At 49.2% G+C, this 21,228-nt stretch overlaps 3 protein-coding genes across 3 annotated transcripts; 1 reads left to right on the top strand and 2 right to left on the bottom strand.

The window, feature by feature from the left end:
* Positions 1–2,611: 2,611 nt before the first annotated feature.
* Positions 2,612–3,877, top strand: SPBR_08986 (uncharacterized protein; the record flags this gene model as incomplete). The annotated part of the gene is made up of 8 exons (XM_040767112.1): positions 2,612–2,641; positions 2,788–2,841; positions 2,904–2,960; positions 3,017–3,112; positions 3,245–3,391; positions 3,474–3,518; positions 3,624–3,690; positions 3,771–3,877. The coding sequence occupies 8 exons, from the start codon at positions 2,612–2,614 to the stop codon at positions 3,875–3,877; spliced, it is 603 nt and encodes a 200-aa protein (XP_040617143.1).
* Positions 3,878–5,048: 1,171 nt separating this feature from the next.
* On the bottom strand, positions 5,049–7,549 carry SPBR_06661 (uncharacterized protein; the record flags this gene model as incomplete). The annotated part of the gene is made up of 4 exons (XM_040764917.1): positions 5,049–5,537; positions 5,884–5,979; positions 6,185–6,291; positions 6,859–7,549. The coding sequence occupies 4 exons, from the start codon at positions 7,547–7,549 to the stop codon at positions 5,049–5,051; spliced, it is 1,383 nt and encodes a 460-aa protein (XP_040617142.1).
* Positions 7,550–8,721: 1,172 nt separating this feature from the next.
* SPBR_07399 (2-oxoisovalerate dehydrogenase E1 component, alpha subunit) lies at positions 8,722–9,933 on the bottom strand (the record flags this gene model as incomplete). The annotated part of the gene is made up of 2 exons (XM_040765653.1): positions 8,722–9,495; positions 9,553–9,933. 2 exons carry the CDS (start codon positions 9,931–9,933, stop codon positions 8,722–8,724), a joined length of 1,155 nt encoding a protein of 384 aa, XP_040617141.1.
* Between the last annotated feature and the right edge of the window lie 11,295 nt (positions 9,934–21,228).

The following is a 21,228-nucleotide window of genomic DNA, read 5'->3' as shown; positions in this document are numbered from 1 at the left end:
AAATGTTTCGGTTTCCGCGGGAACGTGATCAACGACTTAGAAAATTTCATCAATGTTTACGTTATTCTTAGTAAACAAGAGGACTGGGGCTACAGGTTGGTGCAATGGGCACTGTTTATTGGTGCCTTTCATTACCCTGCAAGAAAATACGTAACATACGGCGTTGGGTTTGGATTTACGTTTTAATTAACCGTTTACTTCTCTCTCTCTCTCTCTCTCTCTCTCTCTCTCTCTCTCTCTCTGTCTCTGTCTCTGTCGGTAATAGGAACGTTCTTGTGTGGTTTACATTTATGGAAGGTACCCACTAACTGATGCGATTGTATTGAAATTTGTTAACATGAACAAAGTTGCGCACAAGTGCAAAGTCTAAGGTTATAATGGCGGAACGACTGAACCAAGAACATCGTCAATCACATCTTCAGGGCTCATCTCTTCCAATATTGTTTTGACGACTGCCCTCTCGCTGCCCCACTGCATGCTTCGTTCATGCATTGGGTGGCGTGAACTGCTGTGACCGACGCTAATGGTCCGAATCCGGTGAAGATATGTCTTCCGGGCCGCCAAAGAAACCAGGGCAGGGGATATATAATCAAGCCGGTGGAGCGGCGCAAGGCACCGGGCCAGATTTTCAAACTGTTTTGTGGCACGAGGCGAAACGCAACTAAGTCCACTTATACTTGGGCCCATGACAACTACCGCACGGTGCATACGCAAAAAGGCCACCACGTTTAACTGGTAGCGGAGCACTTCAGTGTCAACACGGACGTGTTTACTCAAGGTGGTAAGGTGGTCAATATCGGCATCGGAAAAGGCTGGGTAAGTCATTGGCGCGTCGGACATCCCAGGGGTCAGGCCAAGGCTCGAGAGAATAGCAGTCTTGCCCCTTCCGCGCTGCGCCCTGCTAGAAACGCTTTGTTTGACAAGACTCTCACTATCCGAATTTTCCTCGCCGCGCGGTTTGCTGTTCGCATCTGGCCCCTGCTCTTCGAGATTAGGATATCCATGATCTGGGTCATGCCAGTGGCCCATGGAGAAGAAGTCGTTTAAATGGGCTGTCATATAAGGTGCAACTTTGGGTGCCGTGTCTTTTTTACTGGTGTGTTTTTTGGCAACGTCGTCAGCCCCACCCCAACGGAACCCGCGATTTGCTGCAACAACGGCGACAAGCAGAAATGGGCGAGGTGCTGCTTGCATAGCTGTGGCTGCGAAAATGCGACGAGTACGCAACAGCTCCAGTGTTTGAATCTGGACGGCCTCAGGTGCCATATTTAAATTCTTGGCAATCAGAACATCAGCTATAGATGAGGTACCAGCTGGAGTAGTCGCGGTTGTGGCACTTGCAGAAGTGCTTATGTCTGGTGCAGCCAGGTTGCTGGTAACTGACTGTGATGCCCGCCGACTAGATGGTTCAGGAAGCCGTGGTGCCATCGGAAACAAACGGGTGAAATCGGCCGAGCTACCTCCGTTATGCTGGTGGGCTGATGTGCCATTGATATGGCTGGTACGACCGGTGTTACCGATGTCGCTGTAATTTTTGAAGGAAGACAACGTGGTCGATAAAAGTAGGGGCGTGATAAATTCTTCAAGTGTTGTGCCACTTTGGCAGTCAACCACAGTACAGTGCAGTCCAAAAATGCGTCGGGATATCTACAGAGTGAATCGGTCAGTTAAAACCACGGTTGCCAACCAAAGCCTCTGGTTTTCACGTACTAAACGAAGTTCATCCACGAGGCTATCCATAGCAGTTTCCGGTGTGCCAATGACACAGTGCTCATGGCTGATAAGCGACAGAAGCATAGCAAGCTCGAGGTCGCTCAGACGGTGCACCCGGTCAACGATGTCGTGGCCTTCTTCCATTTCTGCCCTTTTTTACTGGAATGGAAGCCAAAACTTTTTCCAGAGAGGCATGGTGACGTGATAGATAATGCACATGGATAGCCGGATATCTGACCCCGTGTTTGTTGACTATTCCATACGGTAAGAAACTGACATTATAAAGAACGAAGTATGATGTATTACTCTGCAATTACGTTGTACAACGTAGCGAGAGGAAAAATGATTGCACCGGTTCCCAACCGGTTTGCTACATATTACTAGTATATTATGCATGTATCAGATATTGATAAGGCTAAGTGAAATTAGTTGGGAGTTCCGGACATGAGACGAGCACACGAGATTCTGATTGGCTGGAGAGCTCGCCATGAACTGATGGATTCTGTTGCCGACTAAGCATGCCGATTGTCACCCGCTTCAAACCACAACATTGTCGTGTCGAGAGCTCACCTCCGCCACGAAGCCTCATATCGTCTCCTCCAGGCAGCCATCTCCCACCTAATACAGCCCCTATAGGCTACGATTGCCAGTATCAACAAACATTCTACTTGCAGTCGACCGAGAAATCAAGCCACCAACTCCTTTCCGAACTTAACCCCGCCGAAGCCGCTACCCTTCGCCAGCCCGCCTTGTTATCTCTAAGGAGCCCTCAACATATTTGCGCTCTTGCGCCCGAACCGCTTACGCAACTTTCTCGCCTACTTTATAGGAAGCTTTGGTGTCTTTTCGATAAACTTTTTTGCTTGTCTGTGCATGTCCCTACACACCCAACGAAACTATGGCCTCGAGAAAGAAGGTTCTCCTCAAGGTATGCACGTGAACCTCCGTCACTTCTTATTTTATTTTATTTTACTGGAACAACACCCTTCTCCTCGAGCCCCATACATCATTCTCGTATACACATAGATACAATGCGCTGATTGTATTTGTGGTTGACATTTTGGTTCTTTCTAGATCATAATTCTCGGTGACAGCGGCGTTGGCAAAACCAGCTTGATGAACCAATATGTGAGCAACGGGCCCCATCTCAACAGTATGAAAAAGAGACGGTATCTAGCTACAAGATCTAGGTATCGAGACTGGCCAAGCTACTCTGGACACGGGCGAGCTTTTTCGTGCCGGAGGAGGTGGGACCGGACATGACATGAGAAAACGAGAGGCTAACTGCTCGGTCGGTCTTCAGGTCAACAAGAAGTTTAGTGCAAGCTACAAGGCAACTATTGGCGCTGATTTTCTCACGCGCGAAGTTCCTGTCAATGACCAACAAGTGACAATGCAGGTAAGACTCATGCTTCTAAGCCCGCCCTCACTGGAAAGCAATTTTCGCTGCAATTTTTAGCTTTAATACTGATTTTTTTTGCCTCTTTCTCTCTATTAGCTTTGGGATACTGCTGGGCAAGAACGGTTCCAGTCTTTGGGCGTGGCTTTCTACCGCGGCGCCGACTGTTGCGTTCTCGTTTTTGACGTGAACAATGCCAAAAGCTTCGAGGCCATTGAAGGCTGGCGGGATGAGTTCCTAGTTCAGGCATCACCCCGCGACCCCGATAACTTTCCATTTGTACGTGGATATAAGAAGTGCACCTCCTGACCGTGCTAGTGTCTCTTTATTTTATCAGACACAGCTAACAAAGTGCCTTTAGGTTGTGCTTGGAAACAAGATTGATGTTGAAGAGAGCAAGCGAGTGGTACGCACAATCCTCTTTTGTGTCGATTAGGACCTCTCAGGCAGGGTTATACTAACTGTTGGTCTGTACCAGATTTCGACTAAGCGTGCAATGACATTTTGTCAGGCACACGATATCCCGTATTTTGAGACTAGTGCCAAAGAAGCCATCAATGTCGAGCAGGCATTTGAGGGTAAGTAGACACGCCGATGATTTACTTTATTGGAGAGTAAAGTAAATAGGGATGTAAAATACTGACCTCGTATCTTGCAGTGATTGCCAAAAACGCATTGCAGCAGGAGTCCGAAGAGTTTCCTGGTGAATACCAGGATCCGATCAACATTCACATTGAAAACGACCGGGACTCCTGCCCCTGCTAGATGGTCTTCAGTGAAAAGAAACATTGTGGTAGAATATATTTACGTGAAAGCTGACGAAACCCCTGGCTTGCCGCAGCACTATTTCTTGGTGCTAGTAAATTGTTGCTCGCATTACTTTATTTGTTTCTCTCTTTTTTCTGTTACCGTATTCTTTTTGTCACCACAATTAAGATACTTTGGCTCGTTTTTGTCTGGCCCAGGCCTTGGCTTTTATTGTTTTGATCTTGGTTTTGTTCACTTTTCGCGTCTCTCGTTTAATTTTATCACTTTTTTTTTTCTTACCGTCGGGTTATTAAATAACGTTTCCTTGTGACCGAGGCTCGACAACAGTCCCATGATGCGCAAGCTGGCGCATGTCACTCAGAGGAGAGGGTTGGTTATGTCAGTTGCAGTCCTGCGTTTTTCTCCTTTCCTCGTCTGTTAAGTTGGGGTAATTGCCGCTCCAATTTATCGTTTGTACCATATACACATGGGCTGTGTCGTGGTGACCAATAGCCCATAACCACCGTATCCCGGGATAAACGCAGCATCCATACGGTCTCTCTCGAAATGGGACTCTGAAACGACACTCAGTCCTTTAAATCCCACACAAATTTGACAGAGAACGTCCGGTAGAGCTTAATCGGCACGGACAAGCAGGCCCGGCAGGATCCAAAACATATAGTAAAGTGTTGGCGGTTGTCGAGTTTATGGTTTCAGATATTGCCTCTCTCGGTCGGCACACCTGAATTTGCTTTTTTGACATGCCTACTGATAAGCACCATGGCGTTTCTTGCCTTAACACACGCCGGTGGTAGCCAGGAATGCGGCCACAGGGAGCATTAACCGCCTGCTAGAAGCAGGTTTCCATCACGTCTGCTGGCTTTCAGCTCCTGCAATTCGCACATCCAAATTTTTGGGTAAGGGAAAGCGAGGTAAGCAGTGTGGCTTTAAGTATCAAAGTAAGGCACCAAGTCCACTCCCGTCCGCGACAAAAACACGTTGTGTTGTGGTTGACTCAATGTGAATAGTAAGGATCCATGTGGAACTCCCTTTATATGGACGGGGGTAGAGTACTTCTGTCACAGACGGCCATAGATACTACAATTCCCGCGATGCTATCCTGTAGTCTACCCCCTCCCCAAAACCCAACCCAAACCCAAATAAAAGACTGAATCGCGTTCCAGTTCCACTATTCGCTCTTGTCCATCTCGAAGAACAGCATCCAGTCTGTAGTAGCCCTTGTGCTCGAACTGAAGAACTGAATAAGGGCGCTCCTCTTTAGGAGCTTAACGTTGTAACAATTGTAATCAGCAAACGCCTGCTGTCTGAACTCGGTGACATCGGTGAGGCAATTCCGGAGGTCATCAGACTTCTCCAGCTTGTCTTTTGTAATGAAGTAATCAAACAAGACCAAGTCAACGAGAACCAAATTCTCGTTCGTGTCTGCCAGCCAAGTGACCTTCTCGGTTTTCTTCACGTCGCTTGTTAGGGTAAACTGCAGTTTCAGCGTCTTGATGGTTTGGCCGCCAGGCCCATTTTCGATCTCTTGGATCGCGTTGCCCCAGTTAATCAGCGCAATCTCTTCGCACACGGCAAAGGACTGCGCGTCGACCTGCTCGAGAAGAACTATGAGGCTCAGAAGCACAGTCTTGGAGCCAAGCTCGGGCTTCTTGATGTACTGGGGGAGTGTCAAGGGCTCGAGACCTGCATCGTCTATACCAGTCACAGCGCAACATACCGCATCCTACAGAACGACGGCCGTATAACGCGGAAGGTCAATGTTATAGCCGGCCCCGGCATCCGATGCGGCAGCACGTTCCCCTGCACCCTCTTTAATGGCCGGGGCGTTAAGCTCCTCGATGAGCGGTGCCAGCCAGGGCGTGGAAGCCAGAACAAAGTTGTACCAGCGGTGGACATGACGGCCCGTTTTGCGGCATGAGGGGATTAGCCCACAAGGTTGGACCGAAGAGCAGACCATATCGCCAGGCCAGCGAGGGATAGCATATGGCCGACGACAAACGTACGCAGCATGAGGCGCGACTCAAGAGCAATCGGATGGCCCTCGATTCTTTGCGGTCCTTGCTAGCAAAATTCGCGGACTTGACTACCCACTCTCCAACCTAACCAGACGTTAATATAGCACACGCAAGAAAGGAAAAGGAAGGGTTTCATATGTAAGAAAGAAAAGGTGAGGTTTTAATTATACCCGTGTGTTCTTCTCAACCGCAGCGGCAACAAAAGCAGCGCAAATATCACCATCCGACACTACCTTTCCACAGGCAAAATCAACCCGGACGACTGACGCACCATCGTTCAAGGTCTTACCGGCTTGGAACCAGCGATAAGGTCCGGCAAGACGCCAGTGATGTGAAGGTGGTTTGCTAGTACCAGGCTTGGTAGCACAAGCGCCAGTTCGGCTTTGGCGGCGATCTCTAGTCGGGACACGGCGACGTCAGGAAAGGTTGTTATCAGGAATGACTTAAAGAAAAGACTTGACTGATGGCGTGTTAGGAAAATGTGGGCACAGAGTGGGATATTTACTCTACGGAGTACGACAGTGCCTACTTCCGGCAGAAATCGCCATACGTATGGATTATTCAACATGAACAAAGTAAAATGTATCTATCTAATACATAATATCTCGTGGTCGACAGGTTAGAGGTCAGTAGGTGAATGCCTGCCAAGCCTCAGGTGACCTAAGGTGTTCCCTTCTTTTTTTCCTTTACACGTTGACTATTAATAAGTTAACTGAACCAGTTAGGCGAAACCACTCTCAGTCTCGGTGACCGTTCGACGGTGAGAAGTGACTGCCAAGAGCGTTGAAGCAACGATATAGAAGAGTAATGCATACGCGCCTTTACATGATATAAATTATTAAAAAAAATATCGTACAGAGATAGCCACGCTACTCAGTCCACACAAAAACGGTGGGTGAAAAGGAAAAATGGCCTGTCCTCAAGTATCTAGAGGTTTCATCCCTTTATGTATCGCGGCTATACCTCCGGTGAGATTTTCATAACCGCAGCCACCGACAAGAAAGCCGGCATCGATAATCATATCTCTGAACTCGTCTTGGCTCGGGAAACGCTCGATGCTCTCTACCAGGTATTGGTATGAGTCACGATCATTAGCAACAATTTGGCCAATCATAGGTATGGCACTAAATGACCAGCGTTTATACGCAGCGTCAAACAAGGATGCCGCCGGGTTTCTGTTGGTGGAAGCAATTTTGCTAAATTCGAGACAGGCAAATACACCACCCGGGCGAAGCACACGGTACGCCTCGCGAAGCGCGGCTGGTATATCGGTAAAGTTTCGAATGCCGAATGCGACCGTGTAAAGATCAATAGTTGACGACTCCACGGTAATGGTGCCGTCTGGCTGGCGGAAACTGGTTGCATCGGCCTCAAGAAAATTTAGCGACGCGAGCTGGCCTACCGGTAGCTGGGATTCAGCACGTTGGCGACCAACAGCTAACATAGATGGGTTGATGTCTGAGATTGTGACGCGCGTTTCTGGATTCTGATTGATGACATGTGCCTGCTTGAGCATTCGAAAGGCGATATCGCCGGTACCACCAGCCACATCGAGAATTCGCTGAGGAGACGTATCCGGTTTAGCTACAAAGCCAGGATTAAGTGACGTAACGAAGTGGTCTCTGCGAGCCCCCATGTTAGTAGGCAAGGCCATGCCATGGGAAGGTGAATTGGTCTTGCAAAACGAACTTCCAAACACGATGCCAACCAAAGGACATCAAGTCATTCATGTGATCATACGACTCGGCCACGCTTGTGAAGACCGATGCAACCCGTTCTGTTTTCTCTAGCTCCGTTACCGTCTCGAAACCAAAGTGTGTTGTTTTTGTTTTGTCGGTGCAGATCCTTGGGAGGCTTTGCTGTGGACATTGCCATGGAGGCGTCGTGTTGGCGAGAAATTGTTTTGCAAGGTTGTGATCGGAGACTTCGTAGGGACAATCCAAGACAACCGATCCCGAGGTAGAGCGGCAGGACGACACGGATCCCTGGAGAGTGGCGCGCGGAAGGGCTGCAGAAGGTGTGACCGTCGAAATGTCATTGTGCTGTTTTTACTCTCGTTGCAGTTTCAGCGCTTGGACGATTCGTGGAGTTGAAACATTCGAAAACCACGTTCGCTTTTCATTAGGTCGAATACTTTCGCTGTGGCTGTGCAGTCACAGCCACACGTTGCTGCGAATAGTGTACAGATTTGATTTGTAGTTCTAACACCCCGCGCCCTCCATTAGCCAAACCTCTGTTTCTTCGTTATGCTTTATTACCCGCCAAGAAAATAAACTTTGAGAAAGAGAATTGTTTCCGCCACAGTCCTTTTTATATTTCCGCACATGGATATCTTTTAGAGTGTTGAGCTGCACTTTTTAAATAAATTGGATGGATATGCGTCGTAATTACTTCCATATTTGTATGGTGAAACAGGCAATTTTAGATGTGAGCAACACTACCATGGCCGGCCTGAAGCTGACACTCGAGGGCATGTGCTTTAACGTTGGCATACTATGGGTTATTACCTTACACGCTGCTCACAGTCATGGGCGATTTTGCAGAGCATTATTGATTGCCTCGTACCAACTAGATACTGTTCTGCGATTTCCTTTCATTCGGTATCAAAATACTATTGCTTTGGCCCGGGGCGCGCGGCAAGTCCACACATTTAAGGCCTCGTTGTTGCAAACACTGGCAGGCCAGTGAGGGCTATATGAATAATGGTGCAGGAAACTTGGAAATGCCATTAAACACGAAGGAGAGACAAGCTTGACCAAGTGGTGTCTTTTCATACTCAAGTGGTTGATGCGCCGCTCGGGGGTGGTAGTATACGGTCTGAAAGGCTTAAGATTCCAGACTGCTCTTGCCACCCTCGTAGTCTCCGACGTCATATTCTTCTGGATATTTGTCAAGGTGGTTCTTGAGCTGCTTCATTTGAGCATGGAGGTCGGGGGTCAGTTCCTCGTAGACATCCTCGAACAGAGCGCGGATGGGTGGTTTTTTCTCACGCTCTGCCTCGTTGAACGTCTTCAGTATGTCTTTCCGAATTGTCTCGCGAGCATCCTTCTCCTTGCCATCATCCCAGCACCCTCTGGCTTCCATCCACTTTCGGAGACGCGATATCGGGTTGTCTCTGCGTTTCCAGTCCTCAACCTCCACCTTGGCTCGATACGCAAACGAATCATCCGACGTGCTGTGGTGGCCGACTCGGTATGATAGGCATTCTAGCAACACCGGTTTTCCACCGTCCTGGAGTGCCATCTTGCGGGCTTGCGCCATGGCCGAACGCACAGCCCAAAGGTCATTTCCGTCCACCCGCACGGTGTCGATGCCATATCCGAGACCGCGACTGGAGATACCATCTCCGCGATATTGCTCAAGAGCTGGAGTGGATATCGAGTATCCATTATTGCGGCATATAAAGACAACTGGGCACGAGCGAGTGGCGGCGATATTGAGTGCGGCGTGGAAGTCACCTTCACTGGCGGCTCCCTCGCCAAAGTAGACGGCTACGATCCGAGGATCAGCCGTAGGATTTTGTAGCCGTTGGATTTTTAATGCGTAGGCTGCACCCGAAGCATGCGGCAGTTGCGTACCAAGTGGGGACGATATGGAATGCTGTACATGATTAATAAGATGAAAAATCGACGGATGGGCTCGTTGACCACTGCTTACAATGTTCAGACGACTGCTGCCATAGTGCACGGGCATGTTTCTGCCCTTCCCCGAATCGTGCCTGTTTGCGAATAATTGACTCATGAATTCCTTCATCGTGAATCCTCGTTGTTGGAAAACACCCTGTTCTCGATACTGGCAGAATATCACATCCTCGGGAGACAGGGCAGATGCAGATCCCACACAAGTAGCTTCTTCACCAGAGGACACGATGTAAAAGCTGATGCGACCTTGCCTCTGGGCGTCGAACATGATAACGTCCATGATGGAGATCGTTAGCATATCACGATATAGCTTCACAACCTCTTCATCGTTCAAGTCGGGTTCGAACGTCGGATCAACAACAACGCCGTGCTGATCAAGGACACGGTACGTCGGCATCGCTGGGTATTCGGATGGAATTTCGAATTTCAAGGCATTGGTGAACACACTTTTGACGGCTCCGGGAAAGGAGACAAAGTTCGAGTCGGGTGTCTGAGAGAGGTTGCCAGAATTTCTTCTAGCTACGTATGCAACGTGAGGTATTTTTCTATGCTGAAGAACGCAGCGCGGTCTCGAAAAGAGGGCCGATGGGGTGACGATGGGTGCGGAAGGACCCCATTGCATAAGGGAAACCAAACACAGTCCCCTGGATGAAAGTGCTCTTTTCATGTTGAGCCTTGGAATGATGTTCCAGCACCAGAATTGTGCGAATGACAAGGATGGAAGCGACAGAAGAGAAAAGGAAGACACAGTGATGTTAATAGCAAAACTGTAAGGTCGCGAAAAGGGCTCAAAACGAGGAATCGTTGGGATAAGTTGGTGAAGTCGTTATTTTTATGGGAGGTGGTCTTTTCCCGAGTGCGGCATGATGATTTGGCCGTAATACCGACGCCTGAGCCGATGAAAACCGCCCAGCCTCTTTGCCAGTTTAGCGTTGCCAAAAAGGCCCCTCCTAATTGTCTAATTCGGTGCCTATGGAGTAATTACACCAAAAGTTATACCTGAACCATTTTTGTAGTCCCGTAGGGGATATTAGAAGCATTTAGCGGCTTAACAATGGCGGGGAAGCCGGAGTAGCTCCAGATCGGAGTGGACTTGGTTGGCATGGGTATTCTTTCCAGCATTACTCCGTCAGTCCGTACTATCGTCACTCCCTAGAAGCAAGACTACATCGTACAAACCGGAAGTTGGGTTTGTCTGGCTGTAACCAGTCGGTGGTAAGAACCGCGACCATTACTCCACCATGTGGCAGGCTCCCAATGGGGTGTGCGAATAAGAAAAGTCTTACATAAAATGAACAATGGCTTTGATTGGTTTACACGCATATCTGACGTAATCGTTTTAGTACCTTTTTTCATCTTTTTCAAAAACATCGCCAACAAAAATACATCGCGAACATTACTTGGGCGGAATCTGAGAGCGGCGCAGAAGGGTACCGGCGCGTACACGGACCTCACGTACATCGGCGGCCCGTGCACCGCGTGCTCGGATGTCTCGTTTTGTACGAGCTTCGCGGCCCTCGAAACAACGGCTCGCGCGGAGCTGTATGCCGTAACAGCAAGCACAGAGCGAGTAGGTGCAAGGCTACAGAATATGTAGGAGAAGTGGTAGCTGTTGTAGTAGGGAATTACGTGGCATATAATTTATACAGCGATTTTGCAGTGTTTTTTTGCCTCTTTTAATGTTTTTCGCGATGCTTCTGGCTATGAAAACGATTATGTTAGATGTTTTATTTGCACATTATGTGTGCACCATTGGGAGCCTAGCGAAGGATACTCTGCACTTTCCATGACATAAGCAAGTTGTTTTACCAACAGAGTCTGAGGCCCCGCTATCCCCCACATCAAGACCTCGTTAGATGCATTAACCGCCTGTCGCCTTTCGTTAGGCTTCTAAACGCCGACAACGCAACGAGTGCATTGCAACTCTTTGCTCAAGTTTATTCACTCGTTTGCCACGACAACATCCACTGCGTTAACATTACATGACGCTTTTCTTTTTCATCCACATTAATCCATCGTCTCATCTCCACACTCATTTCCACCTTTTGCTTCCTTTTAGAGAGGCGCTTTGCAATTTCGAATATTCGTTGGGTGACGGTTGTTCAAACGTTCACGAAGTGTTATCGCAAATGCCCAAACCGTATCCGCGACAACCGCCTACGTTCATCGGACAAACCGAATCATGCTTGCATGCGCGCTCGTGGTGCGGTAACTGAATTTAATCATCGCCACTGAGAGTAAGGCTGGCATTCTGAGCTCGTAGCTGTGCTGTGACAGCTGGCGAACACTCCAGCCCCTCAGTGCCGACAGACGAATATCGACTTGAGTACGAAGAGCCCCATGGCGTAACCCATGGCAGACCTAAGTTCTTCAGCAAAGCCGCGCTCTAGATCGGTTCTCGGTAACGACCCTACCGAAGGTTCTTTGTCCCCAGCTCCATATTCAATCACCACCCGCACACCGATCCCCCAAGCTGCGGCCATCTTGGGAACGCTCGACAACAGCACACAGTCTTCTGTGCCCATACGCTCCACCGCATTGACGGTGACGCCGCATGCGCTTGAGCGATCGATTTTACTCCGTGGAACAAAAACGCCACCTTTGAGGTATGCAAGTCTGCCCGATTTTACTTAATATCGCTCTTTATTGAAGGACGATTCGTTTGTTTGATCAACTTCACAATAATTTCAGTATCTAACTCTAGTATCTAATCCACGCGTAATATCTAGAATAACCCGTGCTTCTGCTCGCCAGATCGATCCGCCACTCGCACAATCTATTGACCCCGTACGCCCATTGACGGGTACAGTTTCCTCTACAGCAGATCAATCGACACTTGCTCCATTTCATTCTCGACATTCATCCGCACAACTGACGCTGGACTCTTTTCGGCAAGCTCACGGAAAAAGAAATTCCCAGGAAATAGCTGTTGCTCGACCGGACTTTGGAGACTACATCGGCGGAACATTGTCTTCGCATAGAGCCAAACGGCAAAGGAAGACACAACCACGACCTCAAAATTCTTTCTCGGAACATTTGCTTCCTTCGGCCGCTTCAACACGAAGTCAGAAGGGAAACATAACATCCAGGATGCCTTCTTCTAGGTAAGAGCCTGAACCTTTTGGCCTCTCCCTTGATTTTTCATAAACTTATCCCACCCCTGATATAGATCGGCCACGGACCATTCAGATGCCCACGATGGGCTTGGCGTGTCGTCTGTCCACAGTGGTGCGAATCCCACAGGTATGTTAACTGTTAACGGTTTACAAAAGACCGGTGCAAGTAGTCCCAAGACGAACTTCCATTATTTGACATGAGTTTTGCGCAATCAGATGTATTAGTGGCTGACCTCAAAAATAAGATGTGAGAATGGCCGAAATACAACCATCCAACTCGCATTTTCACCCCACGAGACTTACAGGGGAGGCCGATGAACCCGACGTTGCTATGTCCGGCGCTGATGACCCGAGTATCGACGCAGGCCACACGCCGTATAGTCGGACCGAGATTGACGAAGACAGAGACAGAGACAGAGACAGAGACATCAACGAGGGCGAAGACCGGGAAAACACTGGCCAAGACAATAGCGAGGGGGACAATGATGACATCGATGACGACGACGAAGACCACGGTGACGATGAAGCGCACCGATATTTTGAAGGAGAACTGGATGAATCTTTCCAAGCCAGGTTTGCTACGCCGCATCGAGGCTCCGGTTTGCCTGTTGCTTTGTCTATGTTGGGCGGCATGTTGTCAATGTCGGGTATCAGTGGCCGTTTGAGGGAGATTTTGAACAATCTTCGGCGGGAAGCGGATCCGTCTGTTCAACTGATTGCCTTGCAAGATTTATCAGAGATCTTGCTTGTATCCAACGAAGATAACTTGATCGGCAATTTCTCACCCGACCCCTACGTGCGGGACCTTGTCGCTCTCATGCAGCCAAACGACATCACGGGGGAAGAAAACCCTGAAATGATGCTGCTAGCGTGTCGGTGTCTTGCGAACCTAATGGAAGCGATACCCGCAAGCGCAGCCAACGTGGTGTATGGCGGAGCCGTCCCTGTCCTGTGCCAAAAGCTTCTTGAGATATCTTTCATCGACCTTGCTGAACAGGCTCTTAGCACCCTTGAGAAAATCTCTGTTGAATACCCTTCCCAGATTGTTCGAGAAGGCGGCCTAACTGCATGTCTCTCTTACTTGGAATTTTTTGCTACCAGCACGCAACGGACTGCCGTGACGACGGCTGCGAACTGCTGTCGAAATATCCCTGAGGACTCGTTTCCGGAGGTTCGCGATGTTATGCCTATTTTGTTGAATGTTCTCTACAGCAACGACCAGCGAGTTGTCGAGCAAGCGGCACTGTGTGTGTCTCGCATTGTTGAGTGTTTCAAACAATACCCAACTAAACTTGAAGAGCTGGTGGGTGTTGACCTTCTGAAGGCCATTTTAAGGTTACTCTTACCTAGCTCGACCAACCACTTCATTGGACCAAGCCTCCACACACAGTTTTTACGTGTCCTGGCAATTACCGCCGACGACAGCCCACTCCTTGCAGCCGAACTCTTCAAAATGAACGTTGTCGAAACGCTTTACCAGAGCCTAACCGGCGTGTCGCCCCCTGCAGGAGTTGACGACATTGCTGCCAAATTGGACAGTGTTCTTGTTATGCAAGCTTTGATCCATCGGCCAAAAGAACAAATTATCGAGACTCTCAATGTTGTCTGCAACCTACTACCGAAAGAAACCGCTGCTGTTCCAGTTGACTCTGTAAATGTCGGCATGAGGAGCGGGCATACGCAGACCCAAAGCAGCCTAGGAACAAACGAGGTGAACTTTTCCTCTTTAATTCCCGAATCAAACAGGCTGAGGCTCAGATTTTTGAGAGATTGCCAAGCAGAGGTCCGGCGATTTACCCTCATTCTTTTGCCTACTTTGATAGATGCCTACTCGAGCACTGTGAATTTGGAGATTCGAATGAGGGTCTTGGCGGCGCAGATAAGAATCCTTTCCAATTTCGACAAGGTTATCATTTTGGAAGCGCTTGAAGCTGTTCCCTTTGCCTCATTTCTGGCCTCTATTCTGTCTCAACAAGACCACACCTCTTTAGTTAGCTACGCGTTGCAGGCTACTGAATTGCTCTTAAGCCGCCTTGGCGATATATATAGATATCAGCTATATCGCGAGGGTGTAATTAGCGAGATCGAAAAGATTGCAGGTCTCCCGGCAAATGGTGACCACGAGTTATCGCCGCTCGCGCATGATTACCCAGCTCTGGATGCCATTCATTCCACCGTTCACAATACTGGCCACCAATCGCCCACAGGGATTTACAATCACAAACAAGGAGACAATGTCGACCTCATTTCGAATCCAGACCATGAGGAGCGAACTTATCGTGGGCGGAACTACGCTTATGCCAGCGACAATTCCAATGGACTTTCTAGCTACGCAGGCTTAGAGTTAGAGGACGAAGACAGCAACGAGGACATTGATGAAGCCGTTATTGGACAAGTCTTGTCCCAGCACTATGCCAACGAAGATGGTGCTAGTGTCGACCGAGTTGACGATGAAATGGGCGACGAAGAGGAAGAACTCCGGAATGGTGAGGAAGGCATGGATGCCCAACCTAGAGGACGCGGCAGTCGTGACGGAAGTCACGATGACGAAGTGGAAGGCTCATCGGCAAGCTCTGGAAATTCCATGGTGTCTGATGAAGCTCCCCCACGACGGCGACGTTTGGAGAACACTCCTTCGCAAGCCCAAATACGTGATTTTGCTAGGGACTTCCTTGCCAGGCATGAAATCGAAAGGAATGAAGATTCCATGCGAACAAAAGCGACGCAGACACTAACTAGTCTCTCGTCATTGGCGGACGACATATCAACATTATACTTGGAAGGAAAACCTGCAGTCTCCGCCGATGAAGGTTCCAAACTTTTCACAAGGCTGGCAACTTACTTTGACTCAAACGTCTTTGACAGTGCGACGAGTGCAGAACTGCTAGGGTCCGGATTGGTCAATGTTCTTGACAAAGTTTTTGGAAATCGAGACGAGCACCTCGCCAATGCAGCCCAAGCAGCATTCCTCGAGTGCTTTACTAGCCGCCCTGTTAGATCTCGCACCAGAACGCATGTAACGGAGATGCCGATTACACCGTTCAGCATTCTTGTCCATAAATTACAAGACCTTCTCAGCAGATCTGAACATTTTGAAGTTATCACGGTACACGACAACGCATTCGATGGAAATCATACTAGTGCTGCATCAATGTTAGCAAAGCAAATCCGGCTGCGCTTGGTGGCAGACGATGACGCCGGAGTACCGCGTGCTTTCCGAAACATCATGGTTTCGATTCATGCTATCGCGACGTTCAAAATTCTGGAAGACTACCTGCGGCCCAGAATTAGCTTGACCGAGCGATCTCGCTTCTTAAGACGGGACGGACTTTCTAGAGCTCTTGCTGCCATGGCTGATGCGGGCGTTGAACATACGGAGACTGCCTTGGCAGCGCGCCTCGTGACGCAAGATTCAAATTTAGGTTCCAAGACCCCTATGATACCTGAAGGTCTCACTAATGGGTCTGGGACTCAAGAGAGCTCAACTTTGCATGTCTCACGCCATGCTCAAAATGCTCACCAGACCTCTCCAATGACACGCTCCCAGTCGCAACGCGACGCTGGCAAAACGAAGTCCAGCACTCGCCAAAATTCTAACCCTCTATCAGTTCCATCTGGTGTAGGGTTTGATCCCGAAAGCAAACCCGGCCTCCGTCGATCATCTCGCCACCATACCAACTCATCCAACTTTGGCGAGCCAGTACGTCCACAAATCGAGGGCAATGCACTTGCCAAGGATTTGGAGTGTAATGGTGAGAGGCGAATTTCAGAGCATCGAGAACTGGATCTCCCGGTGACAAATGCCATGGAGACCATAGAGAGTGGACTTGACGGGGATATGAAAAGCAGCGAAGACCGCAGTTCGTCTGCGGTGAATCTGGAGTTTGAGGCTGGTGGGAAAATCACAAGGCAGGCAGCTGGTACTCGCTTACTTAAACCATCACAAGGCTCAGCGAAGGACGCGAGCACCAGTTCTAGTGTTTTGACAACCGCCTTGCACGGTATATCTCCTGAACTTGCAAAGTCAAGTACCTTGCCATCATCCTCACATAAATCGGCATTGCAGTCCACTTCCCAAGACTGGCACTTTGAGTTCAGCCTGGACGGGAGAACTGTGTCTTCGGACAGTACGGTGTATAGGGCGGTTCTCAATTCTACTGCTGTCAGTGACGAACAACCGAGTCGGTCTGTTTGGTCCACGATCCATACGGTGCGCTATCGTCGCATACCAGGTCCCCAACCCCAGGAACCTTCTGCATTTGGTTTCCCGGGCGTTGATAACAGAAGTTTTGGAAGCAGCCTTAGTGAATCAACTGGTTCAGCTACTCAAGACGGCTTCGGCAACAGTGCGTCAGTGGGCGCTCTCAAAAACGTTGCCATCACCACGTCGATTCTCCGACTTCTTAGAAACCTGCATGATTTGAACGCCAATATTGATGATATATTGGTTTCAAGCAAAGAGCCCTCCAAGCCAAACGCTGAGCCATTGCTGCAGTTCGTCAATACGAAACTTACAGCAAAGCTGAACCGCCAACTCGAAGAGCCACTCATTGTAGCCAGCAACTGCCTGCCTAACTGGAGTGAGGATCTAGCAAGGATGTACCCGTTCTTGTTTCCCTTTGAGACTCGTCACCTCTTTTTGCAGTCTACCTCGTTTGGATACGCCCGCTCTATGGCACGATGGCAGAATGCACAGGTGCAAGACGAGTCACGCGGCGTTCGCCGTGAGGATCGCCCTTTTCTGGGACGCCTCCAAAGGCAAAAGGTTAGGATTTCCAGGTCGAAGATACTCGAATCGGCAGTGAAAGTCATGGAGCTTTATGGGACCTCGCAGAGCATACTTGAAGTTGAATATTTCGAAGAAGTGGGCACTGGGCTGGGGCCAACTCTCGAATTTTATTCTACTGTGTCGAGGGAATTTTCTAAGAAGAAACTTAGGCTTTGGCGGGACAATGATCTTGGGGACTCTGAGTTTGTTTCGGGCCCGAACGGACTCTTCCCACGTCCTATTTCTGCAAAAGATGCAGAGGGTACGAACGGTCAGCGCTTGATGAGCCTTTTCAAAGCACTTGGCAGGTTTGTGGCCAGGTCTATGCTTGACTCACGCATCATTGATATCAACTTCAACCCTATCTTCTTCCGCATAGGAAACGGATCCCAGGGGTGGCGGCCATCTCTTGGTGCTGTAAAAGTTGTTGACCCGACGTTGGCTCGGTCGCTTTTACTCATCAAGAAGTTTGCGAATGCTAAGAAGGTTATTGAAGAGGGTGTTGATCTGTCAGCTACTGAAAAGGCGGCTGGCATTCAGGCCATCACTATTGACGACACCCGCATCGACGACCTTTCCCTTGATTTCACCTTGCCCGGCTACCCAGATATTGAGCTGATTCCGGGAGGCTGCCATATCAGCGTTACCATGAGTAATGTTGATACATATGTTGACAAGGTTGTGGCGATGACCTTAGAAGGAGGCGTGCGATTGCAAGTGGACGCTTTTCGCAGGGGCTTTTCGGAAGTGTTTCCGTATTCTGCCCTGAGTGCATTCACACCTGACGAGCTTGTGTCACTTTTCGGCCACGTGGACGAAGATTGGTCCCTTGAAAGTAAGTTAATTACTCGATGCTGTTGGTCAACGCTGCCATCAACACAGAACTTGCAGTTAACCGTATTTCTACTCAAAAATAGCCCTTTCGGATTCTATTAAAGCCGACCACGGCTTCAACATGGATAGCCGGAACGTCAAAAATCTTCTCCAAGTCATGAGCGAAATGTCGCTAATCGAAAGGCGCGATTTCCTGCAATTTGCAACAGGGAGTCCGAGGCTCCCCATAGGTGGTGGGTGTTTCCACAATTTCTTTACGCAAGGGTTTTTGTTAGATAACTGTGGTACAATGCATCACTGACATGGAAGTTTACGTGTAACAGGATTCCGCAGCTTGACGCCTATGTTCACAGTGGTTTGCAAGCCCAGTGAGGCCCCATACTCGTCGGACGATTACCTCCCAAGTGTGATGACTTGTGTTAATTATCTCAAACTTCCTGACTATACCAGCATCGATGTTCTCCGAAAGCAACTTTTCACAGCCATCAAGGAGGGACAGGGTGCTTTCCACCTCTCGTGATACTACAGGCCGACAAAAACGCAGGATTTAGCTGTTTGCTTGGAAACAGGTCATTGGTGTCTGTGGCGGTGGGGTGACCTGTCACCGTCATCATCTTATCAAAATAGGAGGATATAGTATCTTTTGTTTCCAAGGGATGAGGGCCTCTGGTAAAATATTTACCATTCATGTGAATATAAAGCAAAGGTTAAAATTGTGAAGATGTGGAAAGTTGGAGACCTATGTCAGTATTATACGTACGCCGTACTCTGAGCTAGCCTTACTCGGGAGAATAACGAAACCCCCCGTTTTAGTGTTAAGTCGGACCCATCTGGAGGGGCCTTTTAACGCGACGCGCCTATGATGAAAGCGCGTATTGGCCCCACCAAAAGGACGAATAGTTTTATTTCTCGAGGAACACAATAAATACTCGTTTGTTGTCTATACGTAATTGGAGCGAGCGACGATAATGTGTGAGGTCGAACTCTTAAAATTTCCGGCGACGACATGATCAACGACCATCCTGTGTATACTGCCGTCAACGATGAGCTCCAATGTCTTGGGGCCTGTGCCAACGCAGGACAAGAGAGTTTCCTGCGTCTACCGCTCGAACCGATCGCCACACCAGCTCCGTTTTCCCTTCCGACGGAAAGTCGTGAGGAAATATGGCCGGCACGAGTCTTCACTCACACAAAAGCAGCGGACGCTAACGCAAATCGAATGTGTCGTATCGTCTTCACCAAGTCTGCGCAAAACCAAACTATTCGGACAAGAGCTGAAATTGACGGCCTGTCGTGATGACCAGTCAAGCAGTTCGGGCAGCGCAGAGGAGGAGAACACAAGTCGAGACAGCTCCGGCCGCAAGCAGAATAAACAACGACAGATACTGCAAAAATCTACCGACAGGGCACTGGCGAACACTTCTTACCATACCCAGACGTTAACCCAACTCATCTCTAAAAATACAGTCCTAGCCTCCGATGTTGATGACGACGTCTACGATTGCGAAATCCATACTACGATCCAAGATTCCGACGACGATGATACTTGCCCTCTGCTTCCACCCGGCGCGAAGTCAAGACAGGCATTACTATCTCCACGGCAACAATTGAAAGTCATTGAGATGACGCCCTCTAAGCCAAACGCAAATGTTACAAACGCAATCTCAAATTCGTTGTTATTCACACCTAAGGCAACGCGAACAGAGATCCCATCGTCCCAGCCCAGCCCGTTTACTCCAGTGTGGCCTCCTGGGGGGCACATGGACTCCCAAGCCTCCTCTCCCATTTCTCGAATCCGGCAAAACTCGACTAGTCCTACTCCATCAGGACCAAAACGGGATTTGGTGTCTAACGACGTAAGAGCAAGTAACGTTTCTAAACGACGTAGGAGGGCGTTGCCAGACTCGCCCTTCAAGCCAGATCTTCGCATTTACAACGGAGTGGCACAACAGGCTATTACCTTAGTGGAAATGACAGAAAAATCTGAACATCTACAGCCCGACAAACGCAATATGTCCATGGGTATCGAGGATGTCTTCCAACCTCTTCCTGTAACTGCACCCTGTTTGATTTTCGCTCCAAATCGATACTCAATAGAGGGAGGCAGAGCAGTTGCAAGTACTTTAGGAGAGATTTCTGATAGCGACGAAGAAGGATGCCGTTTGTCTGGCCCCTGCATCCCAATGAAACGGTCGGTCCCAAGACCGCGGCCGAACGCCCGGCTCGGTGGCCAGTTTGGTGACCATTGTGGTATACGGTTTTTGGGCTCGCCGCTGGTCGCTCACCCTCCACCGCCAGATACGGTAGCAGCGAAGCCCATATCTGTCCCAAAATCAAGGCGCGCTGCTGGTGCTGCCACATTATTTCGAAGAGGCGTCGAAACGGAAGCGACTCAAACTTGGCCAAACTGTGAGACGTCAAGCTCGCTCACGGCCACGGACCGATCCACAATGTCATCCACCAGCCGCCTAGATTCGAACCTGCCAGTAGATGACCAGCAATATAGCCAGGCTTTGGAGAGTCAACGGATTCCACTAGAAACAATTCGCTCCTTGGGGCCCCAAACTGACCGGTCCGACATCATCATCTCCATTCACCCTGAGCAAATCCGGAAGATCGTCATGGGAGCCAAAGATCACGAGTTTCGAAATTTCAAGATCCCTCACACAGTCAGTCGCTTTTGGATGTATGCCACCCGACCAGTTTGCGAGCTACAATACATGGCTGTAGTTGCAGCTGGATTCAAGCAACCCGGCGGTATCAACAACGATAGCGGTGTTGGCAATGCCGAGTTCAATGCCGGGAAGCTAGTGGCCAAGTTTGCATACAAATTTGTCCAGGTGTACCAATTGAACAACCCTGTGTCCCTTGACGTGATGCGAAAAAATGGATGGGCAGGACCCCCTCGACGGTACGACTACTTGTCTCCAGCTATAGTTGGATCTCTCCTGGGCAACCTGCGTTGTGCTATTTT

Source organism: Sporothrix brasiliensis, assembly GCF_000820605.1.
Source record: "Sporothrix brasiliensis 5110 chromosome Unknown Cont20, whole genome shotgun sequence".
In the NCBI taxonomy this organism is placed as follows: Eukaryota; Fungi; Ascomycota; class Sordariomycetes; order Ophiostomatales; family Ophiostomataceae; genus Sporothrix; species Sporothrix brasiliensis.
The sequence above is the reverse complement of the archived record's forward strand: the minus strand, read 5'-3'. Positions and strand labels throughout refer to the sequence as shown.